Source organism: Vicia villosa, linkage group LG1 (assembly GCF_029867415.1).
Source record: "Vicia villosa cultivar HV-30 ecotype Madison, WI linkage group LG1, Vvil1.0, whole genome shotgun sequence".
Lineage (NCBI taxonomy): Eukaryota > Viridiplantae > Streptophyta > Magnoliopsida > Fabales > Fabaceae > Vicia > Vicia villosa.
Window position 1 is genome coordinate 107,117,299 of NC_081180.1, and position 18,771 is coordinate 107,136,069.

Genomic DNA, 18,771 nt, shown 5'->3' on the forward strand with positions numbered 1-18,771 from the left:
TTTCTGTGACGGAGGATATGGTTCTTCCTGAGATATGTATCCCGAGTCATTGAGATAACATTTCCATTCTTCTTCATCATCGGAGAGACCTTCTTCGATGCATTCTTCGATAAGGACATTAACCTCTTGAGGAATTGGGTTAAGGAATCCTCCACTAATGAATGTTTCTTTGATCGGACGAAGGGTTTCATCCTTATTGGTGCAGTTTAAGAATGTTGGTGAACTTCCGAGTCCTGCTCTGGTTTCATTCTTGGTAGGGATCACAACTTGCCCCCAGCCAGTGGTAGTTCCATCTTTCACTACTTTTACTGCCTCTTTGTAAGAAGAGTGACGCTTTCTTTTTGAAGGATTCGTCTTCTAAAGAGAGACCTTGGAACTGTGTTCCTTCCTCATTATCAGCACTTATGAAAGAGAAATTGGATAAATGGCTCACCATCAAGGCTTGCTCCCCGCTTATTGTTACCAATTTTCCATTTGTTACAAATTTTAACTTTTGGTGAAGCGTAGAAGTTACTGCCCCTGCTTCGTGGATCCATGGTCGTCCTAACAGACAGCTATAAGCAGCTTGAATGTCCATGACCTGGAAGGTGATTTGAAATGTATGTGGGCCAATTGTCATGGGAAGGTTGACTTCGCCGATAACAGATTTTCGCGAACCATCAAATGCTTTGACTACTACACCACTGAACTTCATAGGCATTCCTTGGTAAGACAAGCGAGCAAGAGTCGTCTTTGGCATCACATTCAAGGAAGATCCGGTGTCTACCAACACATTGGACAAAGAGTCTGACTGACAGTTCATAGAAATGTGTAGAGCAAGGTTGTGATTTCTGCCCTCCTCGGGGAGTTCTTCATCACAGAAGCTTAAATTGTTGCAAGCAGTTATGTTGGCTATTATCCCATCAAAATGGTCAACAGTCACATCATGATCTACAAAAGCTTGATCCAAAACTCTCATCAGGGCTTCCCTGTGTGCTTCAGAGTTTAAAAGCAATGAAAGTATTGAGATTTTTGAAGGAGTCTGCATAAGCTGATCCACAATCTTGTATTCACTTTTTTTGATAAGCTTCAAAATTTCGTCAAAGTCAGGATTGACATTGGTTCCACTGGATTGACCAACATCAGTGTTTGTATTATTGACAGGAGTTTCCTCGGGATTTCCCACTGGTGTATTAACAGGATTTTGTCCGGTAGCAGGAGCAACAGGCTGCTTCGGAGGTAGTGGAGTATACACACGTCCACTTCTTGTTACTCGACTCACATCGGCGATATTCACGACAGATGAAAGAGTAGGTAAAGGAACTTTTTGTCCATTCTTTATCATTGTAGCATTGTAGTTGTATGGAACTGCCTTGTCAGAGTCATAAGGAACAGGTCCAGGTAGACAAATGATCAAAGGAGCAACAGGAACCTTCGGCTTGTTGTAAGTAACTTCTATGCGCTCAGGCATGTTGAAATGAGGAACGATGACGTTAACTTTAGGCATTTCCGAGTTGATACCTGAGACTAAAAGCTCATGCGGATAACATCCTATCATGTTAACTTCATCTTCATTCCTATTTCTGTAGATCTGAATAGTACCATTATCTAGCAGAACTTGGAGATCTCTTCTCACAATCGAACATCCGTGAGGATCTACACAACATATGCTACAGGAACCGTAGTGATGCTGGCGAAAATTCTGCCCTCGACAGAGAGTGGCGTGCATTTGTACCAAATCTGCTCTTGAGAAATTGATATTATAGACTCGGTATGGACCAGGACATCCATACACCATGTTTACAACATGCCCTCCATGATTGGGCAGCGGATTTGCTTGCACATTTGGGTTCAAATTTCTGAAAGAGAGGAGATTAGATCTAACCAACCTCTGAACTTCATATTTCAAAGCTATGCAATGTTCGAGATCATGGCCAGGTGCTCTTTGATGATAAGGGCATGAGACCTCAGCTTTGTACCACCATGGGAGTTTCTCAGGTACTGGTGGTGGTGCTTTAGTTTGAACAGAACCTCTTTCAATCAAAGCAGGGTACAACTCTGTGTAGGTCATTGGAATCGGATCAAACTGTGGAGCTCTTTGTACACGATTCTGATTATAGTTAAACTGTTGAGCCTGTTGTTGTTGAAACTGCGGGCTAAATCCCGGATTCGGTGCTGTATTAACGGCTGGTGCAATAGCAGCTACCTGTCGTTGACGATTGACATTTCCTCTTGGCCTCCCTTGGGATACCATGTCAACACTTTGTTCCTTCTTCTTTGGGAAACCACTTCCGAACTTTTTGGTTCCGCTTGAAGATCCACCTTCTTTAGTTAGACGTCCGGTTCGGACCCCTTCTTCTAGACGCATCCCCATGTTTACCATTTCGGTGAAATCACTTGGAGCACTAGCAATCATGCGTTCATAGTAAAACGGGCCAAGAGTATTCAAGAAGATCTTTGTCATCTCTTTCTCTTTTAACGGTGGATTAATCTGAGCAGCAGTTTCTCTCCATCGTTGGGCATACTCTTTGAAAGCTTCATGGTCTTTCTGAGCCATGGATCGAAGCTAATCTCTGTCTGGAGCCATATCCGAGTTATACTTGTATTGTCGGACAAAGGCCTCACCTAGGTCATTGAATGTTCGAATATTAGTGCTATCCAAGCCTGTGTACCACTTTAGTGCGGCACCAGTCAAACTGTCTTGAAAGTAATGGATAAGCAACTGATGATTATCTGCATAAGTAGACATCTTTCTAGCATACATCACAAGATGGCTTTGTGGACAAGAACTACCTTTGTACTTCTCAAAGTCAGGGACCTTGAATTTAGCAGGTATTTGTACACTGGGAACCAAACATAGTTCCTGGGCATTCTTTCCAAACAAATCTTTCCCGCAAATAGCTTTGACTTCTAGCTGTATCTTGTTAAACTGCTCTTGGAGATCTTCCACAAGGTTTCGCTGATTTGTGTTATCACCTTGATCATGATAAATCTCATTGCCTTCATAAGGAACAGTGTGAACCGTAGGAGTCGGAACTGTCATAGTGAGTTGAGAAAGTGCCATAGTGACTTGAGAAAAAGTTACCCCCTGATTTGGAGTAAACTGTGAACTTTGTGCAGCATGCGCTTCAGTTGTGGATGTTTGAACCCCAGAAACATTATGGCGGAAACCTGTACCGAAGCTGAAATGCGTGCCCCAACCTTCTGGCATGGAGAAAGATGGAATGCTGAATGCAACTGTAGAAACTGGAGTAGTGACTTCAGATGTTACCGCTGCTTGACTATTAGGTGGCGGCGGCTGATTCTGTGCGGCCATTAAGGAGTCAACCAGAGTAGTGAGACTTTCCAACTTTTCCTGAAGGGTGGTCACTGTACCACGAAGCTCAATATTCTCTTGTTCAGAATGTTCCATTACTCTTCTTCTGCTTGAATGAGTATTGTATCTGTGATCTGATTGCGAGCGCGGTCGAGAAACTTTGAGACGCGACAGCTTGATGATCTAATGGAGAAAGATCCAAAAGATGAGACTCTATACAACAGACTCGATATGCAGAATGATGTATGCAAAAATAAATTTATGATTTTTCCAAACATTTTGAAGATTATTTCCTTGCAAATATTTGAACACAAACTATTCTTTTATTGAAATAATGGGAAATGTTACAACATTGGAGCGTAGCTCCTTACAGAAGCAAATGATAAATGAAAATCTAACAATCCTAAGCATCTTCATCAGACGAAGAACCAAATGCATTATGCAGCTTGAGCTTCATGATTTCTTTCCCATAGTAAGCTTTCAACTTGGCCTTTTCAGCCCTCAGCTTGTCAACAACATTCTTCCAATTGTCAGGCATCGGAGCGTTGCTTGTCGAGGCTTCAAGATTTTTCTTGCTTTCTTTGATGTATCTTCTGATTGCGGCATCTTTCCAACGAATCTTCTCATCTTTGCTCATGAGCCATCCATCTTGATAATAGAGAGTTTCTTCGTGATCTTTCACTCGTTTCTTCAACTTTCTGTTTTCCACATCAGTTCTTCGAAACTTTTCTTCCCAAGCGTCTTTTTCTAACCTCATCTTGGCTAAAGTTTCTTGGTATTCTTCTATAGTGGGAATGTCGGGCAATTGAGATACTGCAGGGGACATGGTTTTTTCATAATCATAAGGCATTTGAAACTCCTTTGCTCTTTTCTTTACCCAGCAGGTGTAGGCGTTCGTAGCAATGCAGTTTCTTATCCCACCTTTTTCTTTTCTTCGGACGTCGTACCAAGCTTTCACCATTCTTGTCTTCAACCTCTGAGGATCCTCTCCTTCTTGGTAGAAGTAGCTTTCCACTGCAAGACCAACAGGTTTAACTGAATTTGCATACCCGAGCTGTCGTCGGGCTAGGACTGGATTGTAGTTAATTCCTCCTTGTGTACCAATGAGGGGTACGTTGGCGAACTCTCCACAACTATCAATGGTTTCTGTACCGCAGCGAGCCAAGGTAAACCAATGAATATCATTATTAGTAAGAGACATAAGCCTTTGAGACCAACGCAAACCTTCTCGGTTTTCCGTGAAAGTAGGAGACTCAGGTAAGTGTGAAACAATCCATTTGTACAAAAGAGGCGCACAACATACAATGATTCCACCACCTTGGCGATTCCTATGATGGACAGAGAAATACATGTCACCAAGCAAAGTCGGAACAGGATTTCCAATCAGAAAGATCTTTATGGCATTGATATCAACAAAGTCGTTGATGTTGGGAAACATAACCAACCCATAGATGAGCAAGGCTAGTACTGCTTCAAAATCTATCATGCTACCAGTTTCAATGAAATCAAAGGCTTTCTTTATTAAAAACTGCGAAGTCAAACCCGGAAGGTTTCCTTTGGTAGTCCAATTACTTTCTACTTCAGATTTCTTCAAGTGGATACCCGCTGCAATGACGTGTGACTTAGGAATGGCTTCCAAACCATTGAAAGGTATTTTGTCAGACACAGGAATACCCAAAAGATTGGCATATTCTTCCAAGGTTGGTACCAACTGATAGTCTGGAAAGGTGAAACACCGGTAGACGGGATCATAGAACTGAACCAGAGTTTTGAGAAGTCCTTCATCAACGTGAGTGTTCAAGATAGGCAAAAGCTTTCCATGGCTTTTCCTAAAATCGGAAGGATCTTGTACAAAAGATGCTAATTCTTTCAGTCTTTCCACATTAGGCTCTTTGAAACCGTATTTCTTGGTATGCCTTTTTACCCCTTCCATAACTTAATCCTATAATGTTTGCAAGGAAAATTTCTCTAAAATTTTTGGAAAAAATCATGTTTTTATGGAAAAAGATGGGTTTTTTAATGAGTGTATGAATGCATGGATGCGTGGATGCCACATATTCAAACATGGTAAAGAAAACATGGTAGTTCAAACATGGTAACACAAACATGGTACTACATACATGGTAATACAGACATGGTAACACAAATATGGTACACACAGGTTCAAAGGTCCAGCGTCACGAGCATGAGGTCTGAGAACCAAACATGGGATAGTACTAGGGTTAATCACCTGCAAAACATGTTCTACTGATACGTCAGAGTCTACATTTTTCTTTCGGATATTACCGGCTTTCCACAATTAAACTCATGAGCCAGCAATATTCTCAAGAAAAACTCGTCTGAGTGTGGTTCTCCGCATGACAACTAATCCAAGTCTTCACCTGAATAGTTTCTGCACCACAACCTAATAAGGCCAGGATGGGTTGGGGTTCTACAGCCAACTCAGCTTCTACGGTTCAATGAAAGCAATAATGTCTTCGCAATTAAACTTGCTAAACATATACTACCAACAAGGAACCTCCACTGAGCGGAAGGATTCTCATGCTGACTTTTTAAGGACTGACTCCTTGTATGCCATACATGACTATACCCTCCACCTAATTCTTATGTGTACTTAATCCGGGTTAGGATTTGTCCATAATGTATCACTTGTAACAGAACCACAGATGTAGCAGAATCATAGAACCAAACATATAACAAAAATGAAATAACAAACACAAAAATTAAAATTAACCCTTTCTTTGGAAACTATAAAAAGATGGTCCCCAGTGAAGTCGCCATTTTTCTGTCGCGGGGAAAAATCGTATCCTTTTTTTGGGATGAGACACCTGATGCCTTCTTTGGGCTCGAGTGCTCATAAAAATGATTTTCCTTTGTTTCGACCAAACTTTTTATTATTTCCAAAGTAGGAAAAGGAAAAAAGCTGCAATAACCTTAAAAGTGGGGGGAGAGATCTTGGGTAAGAGGGTTGGTTATACGAAGGGAAGGTATTAGCACCCAACGTATCTATAGTACTCTATAGGCTTTTTTTTGTGTTTGTTTATTCTATGTTATGGTGGAGGTTCTGTTGTGAAATAGGTGGGACCTAGGGTGTTTGTTTGATTATGCTCGCAAAGATCATCGCGATCCTCTGCATACATATCCCTTAGAGGGAATCAGAGCATCTGTAGCTCGGGGTCTACGGGTGCTAAGGTTTGAATGGTTTGAGGGAGAAGTTTTGCTCGCCAAGGATACGACCTTGTGCCTACGTATTCTCAAAGGGATGTTGAGAAAGTCAGAGCAATCGTAGTTCCCACTTATGCTAGTGGAAGCAAAGGATAAGAGACAAATGTCATCTCAATGTTCGATGTATCTAATCTATATCATCACATACATCTGTTTGTTTTTGTTTGAAAATCTTTTCATTATAAGCCCTGGGCCATGCCACTTATGGTGCTTAGAATGATAAAGATGTTTTTTAGCCAGCCTTGTGGCAAAAACTTTCAATGAAGTCAGCCTTCTGACAAAAAGTTTTGATTAATCAGCCAGCCTTGTGGCAAAAGTTTCAATGAAGTCAGCCTTGTGACAAAAACTTTGATTAATCAGCCAGTATGGTGGCAAAAAGTTTGATTGATTAGCCAGCCTTGTGGCAAAAAAGTTTGATTGATTGATTGATTGATTGTGATGATATAGAAGAGATACTCCTATCATAGAGATGAAAAATGTCTAATCTCCTAGGGTATTTGATTTGGATATTGGGGATGCTTGTAATAAGTGTCGCACCCTAAATTTTGACCTATGTTTTTATCTGATTCATTCGCGTTTAGCATCGATTCATTCATCTGCATCCATAATAAATTTCGACTTCGCATACCACATTTCAAGTTGGTATGAAATTCGCAATTAATTCCTCACCATTTCAACTAATAATCAATTTTATCATATTTTTGTATATTTTTCATCTTGAATTCAATCTTTATCATTTTTGCACCCATTAATATATTAAATTGCTTTCTTTAAAATTTTGTTTAAATTGACTTAATGAATAAATGAACATTTAATTGTTATTTTCAATTTAAATTTAAAATTTAATGAAATAAAATTTTAAATGTTTTTGAAAGGTCCCATTTTTCTTTATATATCTAACTTTCTTTTGTGTGGCCCATTCACTAAAAATAATACCACATGGCCCATTTTTACAAAAAGAAAACAACAAACAAATGAAAAAAGAGGTTCTTTCTTCTGCAGCGCACCACCCACACCCTGCTCCAATAACCACCAACCTGCTATTGCCGCTCCAACCTGCAGCAACAAGCCAAAACAACACCTGCAAAATCAGTACAACCTTGCACATAAATGGAAAGACAATAACCTGCAAACCAAAAGCATGAATCAGGACCCCAAAATTAAACTTCATTTCAAAAATCTTGGCTCCAATTTTCCCCCCAAAACTACCTTGTCCCACCTATAAAAAACAGAGTTGCACAACAAGAAAGGGGAACGGAGAGGCGGAAAAAACCCTAGAGGGGCAGCCACCAAAACCTAAGAAAACCTCTGCTAAAGTTCTACCCGAATCACTCTCCAAAAAAAAAACACCATACACCTTCGTAAACCTTCAACAAACAGACCCCTCAATTCACCACATCACTCAATACTCTCCTCTCAATACAGAACCTCAGCTCAGAAACCGCACACTGAACAAACCTTCAGCCCTCAACCTTACCATTCACATTCACTGCAATCTTTGTTCTAACCACAATCAGCTCACATAACAATCACTTTACTAAACACTGCCCAGAAACTATCCTACATACTCATTCACTCCACAACCGAACATACTTCATGCATAAACCAAAACGTTTAACATCCTTCATACGACAAACTCAACCTTCATCAACAAAACCGATCCAACTACAACTGACGCAACAACAACATCACACTACACCATTACACCATTGGTATATCACATTTTTTTTCCTAGATTTTTTACTTGAAATTTTGATATTGTTTTGTAGTTGTTGTTGTTCTTCAGATTGATAGCATGATATTGTTTTTGTGGTTGGTGTTTTTTAGAGTGGTAACATGATATTGTTTTGTTGTTGATGTTCTTTAGAGTGGTAACATGATATTGTTTTGTTGTTGATGTTCTTGAGAGTGGTGATATAATATTGTTTTGTTAGTTGTTGATGTTCTTGAGAGTGAGAGCATGATATTGTTTGTTGTTGTCCATTCAAAAGAGAGAGTAAAAGAGTTTTTGTTTCTTTGGTTTACACTACTACATGCATGCCTTTGCTTTGAAAATAATATGAGTGTACATGCTTGCCTTTGTTTTGAAAATGATATGAGAGTAGAGAGAGGCGTGAGGTCCCTGTGTTTTTCCTGTATGTCATTTTGTGAGTTTTATGGTTTTCATGATGAAAAGAAAGACACATGAAAGTTTCATGCACTTTTCGTTCTTTCTAAGTTTTGGTTAATAATTAAATCAAGGTGCCATATAACCATTATATCATAGGTTTCTAAGTTTGTGAATTTTATTTATTTATCATATATTTATAGTTTCTAATAAGTGTAACTTGAGAAAACTCTTAGTTTTTATATATCAATTTTTTTATATATAACATTAAAAAAATACTTAAAACCTAAACAAGTCTATTAGAATATTTTCACAAAAAACTACCAAAAATATTTTCTCATTTAGATGTATGTTTAAGTTTTCTTTTAAAATATTTTAAAAAAACAAAAAGATTTTCCTTTTAATTCATTAATCTCACTTCACACTTCAAATAATTTCAATTAATATTGTTCAACGCCAAGTATCTTTTTAAAACTTCTCTTGTCATAATCAAAAAAAACTTCAAAAAATGTTTTTTTAAAAAAATCGAATCGAGTTTGGTTCTTAATGGATGAAGAAGGGTTTGTACGTACTTGTACAAGTTGTTCTTTAAGCATTTGGGCGATGGCCGTTAAACCTTTGTTCGAATGCTTAGGCTCCATTAAAGGACTTCTTAAAACTCGATTTAGCTCTCCTTTTCCTTCTACAAAATAATAAAAATAATTTCAACTCATCAAATCATTCCTTTCATCGCCCAAGTGCGAATCTTTTCATAATTTAAACCTTGGTCAATACCAAGTTCCTTTTTCCAATCGAAAACGCTTTTTTACAATCGAATTGAGTTGAGTCCACAATGGATGAGATTAGAAGGGTTTGTACGTACTTGTACAAGTTGTTCTAAAACATTTAGGCGATGGTCGTTAAGCCTTTGTTTGAATGTTTGTATCTCATCAAGGACTTCTCAAAACTCGAGTCGTTTCAATCTCTTTCACCACCCAAGAGGGGTTTGTACGTACTTGTACAAGTTGCTCTTTCAAGCATTTAGGCGATGGCCGTTAAGCTTTTGTTTGAATGCTTGTATCCCATTAAAAAACTTCATCAAGCTCAATTTAGCAAATGCTCTTTCAAGTACTTTAGGCGATGGCCGTTAAGCCATTGTTTAAATGCTTGAATTCCTCTTTTTCATAAAACAAATTCAATTCAAACTCATCTTTTCTTTGCCCAAGTGCAAAGTTCGCCCAAGTGCGAACGACATTCAAAAACCCGTCTTTTCCGCCCAAGTGCGATTAGACCCGTAAAATCTAACAACAAATATAATCTCGTAGTTCTCCGAACTACATTCGCTCTGATTCTTCCATTGAAGATATGTAGGCACAAGACTCAAACGTCTTGGCGAGCACACCAATAAAAAATATAATTTCGTAGCCCCGAACTACGAACGCTCTGACTTTCCCCATTGGGAATACGTAGGCACAAGATTCAAATATCTTGGCAAGCACAATAAATAAAAAACCTAGTTTTGTCTCTTTCCAACCTAATAAAGAATGCAAGTAGATAATAAGCTAACAATTAATCACAAAAATAACTAAATGGGTCCCATCGAGTACGATGGAGGTAAGGTGTGCTAATACCTTCCCCTTGCCTAACCGACTCCCGAACCCAAATTTGGTTGCGAAGACCATCTTTGTCCATTTCATTTCATTTGTGGGTTTTATCAATATTTTCCCTTTCCCATTGGAATAAATAAAATTTGGTGGCGACTCTGTTTGTTACAATTTCGTGGCGATGATTTTTTGACCCGCGACAGCTGGCGACTCTGCTGGGGATATCCCTAAAGAGAGTCAACCCTAGTTTAGTTTTTCTTGTATTATTATTAGCTTTATTTACTTGCCTCTTTATTGTCTTTATTATATCTTTGTTTGATTTCTCATTATTGTGGTTGGAATCTCTTGATTATTGGCGCATGTGAGAAAAAGCTCTACACCCGAGCTCGAGTGATACGTAAGATAAGATGGTGGTCTAGTATTAAACTTGCTTGACGTAGTGTCAAGTAGGAGGTACTAAAACCCCGCCTGGAGTAGGTCCTTTGAGGAGATGTTTGTGACTAAGTAAGTTATTTACTTGGGCTATGATGTTTCCAATTCGGACCGCCGACTCTAGGGACCTTTAGAAAAACCCTAAAACCATGACTTTTAGGAAATGGTGGTTTCGCACCCAATTTGCGTAACGTAACTATTACCGTGGATAAGTGCGAAAACCACACTCAGAATAGGCTTCATTTGAAAACACAGTTGTATGGTAAGTTATTTATTAGATGACTGAGTTTTCAAAAGGAGTTTGTAACTCTGAGAACCGTGTCTAGAACCTTTCCAACATAAAAACCTTAGACTCTGTGCCAAGTAATTTGAATCTTTCTGTGTCCAGTTGATTGAAAATCCATTATTTGTGAATCATACATGACAAGTCATTCATTTTTGCATAAATCCTCATCGTGCATCTGCATTCATTTGCATTCTAATTCCCAGAATCCATCACTCATACCTTTCTTTACCCAACAGTAATAAGGCAAGCTAATTTCCAGACATCTTTATCAGACACGAAGTGTTACTCGACAGAAAAGATGGAAGACCTTGAACAAGAGAATCATGAATTCCGTGATGAAGTAACTACTCTCCGTGTCGGTGTGGAAAGATTAACTGCTTTGGTGGAAAGCTTAGTGGCTGCTCGAAATCAACCATCACCTCCCCCATCTCCTCGTGCCACTCAAATGCAAACTAAAGTTCAGACTACGACGATTTGCGAAGTTTCTACTACTAGTGTTTCTGTGGCTCCTACCACTGGTCCCTCTCACTATCAGATGCCTAATGGATACCCTGGGGGCATGTCTTACAACTTTGTGCCAGAGGGATACCATCCTGTTACTGGAACTACTCAAGTTACTCCTGTAATGACTATGACTCCACCTCTAGTACATACCGTGCCACAAGCTGGGGAACCGATTTACCAAGTTGAGCCCAATGAAAGAAATGAAGCTTATGATGATTTCCAAGACCAATTTCAAGAGATGCGAAAGGAGATTAAGGCCCTCAAAGGGAAAAACTCATTTGGAAAGAATGCTTATGACATGTGTCTTGTGCCAAATGTGAAAATATCGGCCAAGTTTAAAGTGCCTGATTTTGAAAAGTATAAAGGGAATTCGTGTCCTCAAAGCCATTTGACCATGTACTGTAGAAAGATGGCCACTCATACTGATGATGATAAGTTATTGATCCACTATTTTCAAGATAGTCTAACTGGTGCTGCTTTGAAATGGTACATGGGATTGGATAGTACTCATATCAGTTCTTTTGATGACCTTGTGGAAGCGTTCAGTCGACAATACAAGTATAATGTTGACATGGCTCCTGATAGAGACCAACTCCGAGCCATGGCACAGAAAAAGAAAGAGTCTTTCAAAGAGTATGCACAAAGATGGCGTGAGGTTGCCGCCCAAATCTCTCCTCCTATGGAAGAAAAAGAGATGACCAAAATGTTTTAAAAGACTCTAAGCTCATTTTACTATGAGAGGATGGTTGCAAGCGCTCCAACCGACTTCACTGAAATGGTGAATATGGGAATGCGACTAGAAGAAGGTGTACGAGAAGGACGATTGACTATGGAATCTGGATCGTCGACTGAAACTAAGAAACATGGAAACAACTTTCAAAAGAAATGGGAAGATGAAACTATTGCTTTCGCAATTGATGGTGGAGAGCCTCAAAACTCACATTCCTACCAACCCTTAGCTTATCAGCAAACACCATTCATACCATACAATCAGTATCCATATGTTGCAGCCGCACAATTCAAGCAACCATACCAACAGCTGTGGGCAGCTTCTCCTCATAATTCTTCACAGAATGCTCCTCAGAATGCAGCTCAGAATCAGAATCGTCAACGGAATCAGAATATACCTCAAAGGAACCAGCAGAAGGAGGATCGTCACATTGACCCAATTCCAATGACCTACGCTCAGCTATGGCCATATCTAATTGAGAAGAAAGCAATAGCTCCCAGACCAACCCGACCTGCAAAGTTTCCATTTCCTAAGGAATACAATCCAAACGTCAAGTGTGATTTTCATGATGGGATAACAGGTCACTCCATTGAAGATTGCAATATTCTGAAGGAAAAAGTTCAAGATCTGGTTGACAAAAAGATACTCTGTTTCAAGGATATTGGTCATATGTCATGAGCAGTGCTGAGACACCAAGAACATTCCTAAATCCAATGGATCAAAGCAGATCATTGAGCCACTTTTTTATCATTTTGCATTTACGCTTTTTCACTTGTTTGTTAAGTGTTTACTTGCTTCTGAACATTGTTAATTTTAATGGTAATATTAATGAAATGAGCATGCAGGTTTTGAATCAGTCCATTCGTATTCACTCTTTTTTCTTTTATTTTATTTTGTTTTCTAAAAAATATGAAAAAAATATGTTTATGTTTCTCCCATTTCCTTTTCTTTATTATACTTTTGTTTAAGAAAGAATTGGAGGGAGAATGATGAAAAACGAATATCCAATTTGCATCAGTGTGCTTTCAAATAAAACTTTGTTGATGATGTACAGGCATTCTTTTAAATCCCCAAACACTGGAGATATAAGGAAGATAATCCCTCATTAACCCCTTTGAGCCTTAGAAGTAGGTGTTTTCTTTCTGCACGAAATCAAAACCCTTAATCAAAACCTGGGGCAGGGTAGTTGTTCAGTTACAATGACTAATTTCCAAGAGAATCATTTCATGGGAACCATTCCCGACCAAAGGTTCAACCGCATCCTCTCTTCGTACACAATGTCGAAGTAGTAGTGAACATTTAAAGCTTACAACAGTTGTTTCCCTTGGAACATCAATATGGTAGTCATACTCCTCTCTAATCATTGAACAATTGTCACACAAGTGTCCCAAAAAAATCAAAGAAAAACCCGCTAAGTCAAAACCTAAAAAAGGAGACTTAGGCAAAAAAAAAAATTTAAAAATTTAGGGGTACAAAAAAAAAGAAGAAAAAAGAGATCAGAAAAGGTCATTATCAAAAGAAAAAAAAAACAAGAACAAACTTGTGTGACTTTCAAAGAAGAATAAATGATTGCCACCTTAGAGCTCATTGGTTCTCAAATATCATCTGCAAATTCTCTTGGAAGTCAAATAATTGTAAGAGTCAACTGAACTTAAGACTGGAGTACATCATGAAGAATGGGTGGGTTAAAATCAAAATTTGAGCCTATATCCTTTGTTTCTTAAACCGTGAACCTGACCACGTTACAACCTTCAAAAGTCCTAATTGAAGCAAGGTTTCTTTTGAAAGCATACTAAAGCAAGGTTGCGTTAACCTGACTCCTGAATATTTGCTAATCATCTGTTTCGATACCACGCTATCACATCATCTTTCACATCTTGAGTTTCAAGCTTCCATTGCATCCTCATCAGGATTTATTCATTGTATACCACAGTTTCAATAAATGATTGTTTTCAAAATTTGCATGCACGTCGCATTAAAATTACCATTTTGAATTGAATAGTTTCATCTGCAAGTCAACACTTTCCATCAAGGAAATTCCAACAATGGAACTCATTCGAAGAGCCTAAAGTGGAACCATCAAGGTCACATCACTTCAGAAGTCCATCATTCAGGGGCATTTCATTTCAAAGTTCCCAAACACTGGGGCATGTCATTTCAGGATCATCAATTTGAATCCAAAAGCTTTGTTGAAATAAATTTCTACAAAGACTCAGCATTCTGGGGGCAAATCAAAGCCAAGATCTTTCCTTCAAGTAGTCCAAGCAGACTATACCATACCAAGCAGTCCCCAAATTCAGAATTGGTGTCGGGAATTATGCTTGCACAAACCTTCTACCAAGGGACCTTTTTCAACTTCATAAAAAATCATGACCCTCCACTGGGGCACATGTCAAAACATTCCAACCATAAATTGCATGCATTCATCAATCATACATATCATTCATGGGGTAACCCCCACAACATCAAATCAAAAATTCAATCATGCTTGGCCTTTTCCATTGAAAACTAAGCCTGGTCCACCATGGATACCCAAAAAATTCATTGCTCATTGGCTTATACAGTAAATTCGTTACTTGCATTGATCAACCATCATACATCATTACACGTGCATCAATTTGCACAAAAAGAAAAAAACAAAGATGTCTCATACATAAGCAAAAAGCATGCATGGATTCATAGTCCCCGATGATGTCACTGCAATCATTATTTTCTTGTCAACTCACTGGTTGAGAACATACTTGTTAACCTTTTCCAACCCACTGGTTGAAATTAATCATTTACCTTCTGGTCTTTTGAATCAGCCTACTGGTTGAGAACCGTTGTGTTCATTTTTGTCAGCCCACCGGTTGAAAGTTATCATCTTGTTTTGTCAACCCACTGGTTGAAGTTTATCATTTTTTCGTGTCAATCCACTGATTGAACATCACTCATTTTGTCAACCCACTGGTTGAAGTTTGTCTTTTTTGTGTCAATCCACTGATTGATTATCACTCATTTTGTCAACCCACTGGTTGAAGTTTGTCTTTTTTGTGTCAATCCACTGATTGACAATCACTCATTTTGTCAACCCAGTGGTTGAAGTTTGTCTTTTTTGTGTCAATCCACTGATTGACTATCACTCATTTTGTCAACCCACAGGTTGAAGTTTGTCTTTTTTTTTTGTGTCAATCCACTGATTGAATATCACTCATTTTGTCAACCCACTGGTTGAAGTTTGTCTTTTTTGTGTCAATCCACTGATTGGCAATCACTCATTTTGTCAACCCACTGGTTGAAGTTTGTCTTTTTTGTGTCAATCCACTGATTGACAATCACTCATTTTGTCAACCCAGTGGTTGAAGTTTGTCTTTTTTGTGTCAATCCACTGATTGACTATCACTCATTTTGTCAACCCACAGGTTGAAGTTTGTTTTTTTTTTTTTTTTGTGTCAATCCACTGATTGAATATCACTCATTTTGTCAACCCATTGGTTGAAGTGTATCTTTTTTGTGTCAATCCACTGATTGAACATCACTTGTTTTGTCAACCCACTGGTTGAAGTTTATTTTTCCCGTGTCAATCCACTGATTGACTGTCACTTGTTTCTTGAGTCAACCCACTGGTTGAAATTAATCATTTACCTTCTGGTTTTTTGAATCAACCCACTGGTTGCAGCTTATCTTTTTCGTGTCAATCCACTGATTAACGATCACTTGTTTTGTCAACCCACTGGTTGAAGTTTATCTTTTTTGTGTCAATCCACTGATTGAACATCACTTGTTTTGTCAACCCACTGGTTGAAGTTTATCTTTTCCCATGTCAATCCACTGATCGACTGTCACTTGTTTTGTCAACCCTCTGGTTGAAGCTTATCTTTTTCCATATCAATCCACTGATTGAACATCATTTGCCTTGCCAACCCACTGGTTGAAATTTATCATTCATCTTGTTAACCCGCTGGTTACAGTCAATCATTTACTTTTCAAAGCAACCCACTGGTTGAAAGCAGTCTTTCTTTGTCAATCCGCTGGTTGATAGAGTCAATTCACTAGTTGACAACTAATTTTTTTCACCTTCATTAATCCACTGGTTAATGTTAGTCATGCCTTGTTTTAAAGTCAACTCAATAGTTGATGACATTTTGTTTTCTTCCATCGATCCACTGGTTGATGCGTTTCTTCTTTCTTAATTGTTCGAACTCAATCCACTGGTTGAGGACATAGTGTCACCTTTCATCAATCCATTAGTTGATGTTAGTTCTATCTTGTCTTTTGAAATCAATTCACTAGTTGACTTACCTTTATCAATCCACTAGTTGATAATGGATTTTCCTATTCCACTGGTTGAGAATTAACCCTTCGTTAACCAAACTCAATCCTCTGGTTGAAAACGACTTCTTGGCACCATTGCCTTTCCCCGCAAGTCTTCCCACTAGAACTCCTTCACACAATCATTTCATCAATCCCCACAAAGATCACTCTCCATTTCCATATCCCCAACAAAAATTCATGCATCCATGCATTCATGACATTTCATTGCATCAAAGGTCAAAATTCAGGTCACTTAGTATTTAATTACCTTTCGCCTTTGATATCCCGAAGACCAAAGTCGTTCGAGCTATCTGGCTGAAGATAATTAAATAGGGGCATCTGTCGCACCCTAAATTTTGACCTATGTTTTTATCTGATTCATTCGCGTTTAGCATCGATTCATTCATCTGCATCCATAATAAATTTCGACTTCGCATATCACATTTCAAGTTGGTATGAAATTCGCAATTAATTCCTCACCATTTCAACTAATAATCAATTTTATCATATTTTTGTATATTTTTCATCTTGAATTCAATCTTTATCATTTTTGCACCCATTAATATATTAAATTGCTTTCTTTAAAATTTTGTTTAAATTGACTTAATGAATAAATGAACATTTAATTGTTATTTTCAATTTAAATTTAAAATTTAATGAAATAAAATTTTAAATGTTTTTGAAAGGTCCCATTTTTCTTTATATATCTAACTTTCTTTTGTGTGGCCCATTCACTAAAAATAATACCACATGGCCCATTTTTACAAAAAGAAAACAACAAACAAATGAAAAAAGAGGTTCTTTCTTCTGCAGCGCACCACCCACACCCTGCTCCAATAACCACCAACCTGCTATTGCCGCTCCAACCTGCAGCAACAAGCCAAAACAACACCTGCAAAATCAGTACAACCTTGCACATAAATGGAAAGACAATAACCTGCAAACCAAAAGCATGAATCAGGACCCCAAAATTAAACTTCATTTCAAAAATCTTGGCTCCAATTTTCCCCCCAAAACTACCTTGTCCCACCTATAAAAAACAGAGTTGCACAACAAGAAAGGGGAACGGAGAGGCGGAAAAAACCCTAGAGGGGCAGCCACCAAAACCTAAGAAAACCTCTGCTAAAGTTCTACCCGAATCACTCTCCAAAAAAAAAACACCATACACCTTCGTAAACCTTCAACAAACAGACCCCTCAATTCACCACATCACTCAATACTCTCCTCTCAATACAGAACCTCAGCTCAGAAACCGCACACTGAACAAACCTTCAGCCCTCAACCTTACCATTCACATTCACTGCAATCTTTGTTCTAACCACAATCAGCTCACATAACAATCACTTTACTAAACACTGCCCAGAAACTATCCTACATACTCATTCACTCCACAACCGAACATACTTCATGCATAAACCAAAACGTTTAACATCCTTCATACGACAAACTCAACCTTCATCAACAAAACCGATCCAACTACAACTGACGCAACAACAACATCACACTACACCATTACACCATTGGTATATCACATTTTTTTTCCTAGATTTTTTACTTGAAATTTTGATATTGTTTTGTAGTTGTTGTTGTTCTTCAGATTGATAGCATGATATTGTTTTTGTGGTTGGTGTTCTTTAGAGTGGTAACATGATATTGTTTTGTTGTTGATGTTCTTTAGAGTGGTAACATGATATTGTTTTGTTGTTGATGTTCTTGAGAGTGGTGATATAATATTGTTTTGTTAGTTGTTGATGTTCTTGAGAGTGAGAGCATGATATTGTTTGTTGTTGTCCATTCAAAAGAGAGAGTAAAAGAGTTTTTGTTTCTTTGGTTTACACTACTACATGCATGCCTTTGCTTTGAAAATAATATGAGTGTACATGCTTGCCTTTGTTTTGAAAATGATATGAGAGTAGAGAGAGGCGTGAGGTCCCTGAGTTTTTCCTGTATGTCATTTTGTGAGTTTTATGGTTTTCATGATGAAAAGAAAGACACATGAAAGTTTCATGCACTTTTCGTTCTTTCTAAGTTTTGGTTAATAATTAAATCAAGGTGCCATATAACCATTATATCATAGGTTTCTAAGTTTGTGAATTTTATTTATTTATCATATATTTATAGTTTCTAATAAGTGTAACTTGAGAAAACTCTTAGTTTTTATATATCAATTTTTTTATATATAACATTAAAAAAATACTTAAAACCTAAACAAGTCTATTAGAATATTTTCACAAAAAACTACCAAAAATATTTTCTCATTTAGATGTATGTTTAAGTTTTCTTTTAAAATATTTTAAAAAAACAAAAAGATTTTCC

At 38.0% G+C, this 18,771-nt stretch overlaps 1 protein-coding gene across 1 annotated transcript; it reads left to right on the top strand.

The window, feature by feature from the left end:
• The first annotated feature begins 11,226 nt into the window (after positions 1–11,226).
• On the top strand, positions 11,227–12,840 carry LOC131650968 (uncharacterized). The gene is made up of 2 exons (XM_058920666.1): positions 11,227–12,065; positions 12,174–12,840. The coding sequence occupies exons 1-2, from the start codon at positions 11,227–11,229 to the stop codon at positions 12,838–12,840; spliced, it is 1,506 nt and encodes a 501-aa protein (XP_058776649.1).
• The last annotated feature ends 5,931 nt before the right edge of the window (positions 12,841–18,771 follow it).

Bases quoted from the DNA above. Each gene is read 5' to 3' on its own strand.
- LOC131650968 (XM_058920666.1), top strand. From the start codon at position 11,227: ATGGAAGACCTTGAACAAGAGAATCATGAATTCCGTGATGAAGTAACT. The intron at 12,066-12,173 runs GTATGCACAAAG...TTACTATGAGAG, and splicing joins AAGAAAGAGTCTTTCAAAGA to GATGGTTGCAAGCGCTCCAA.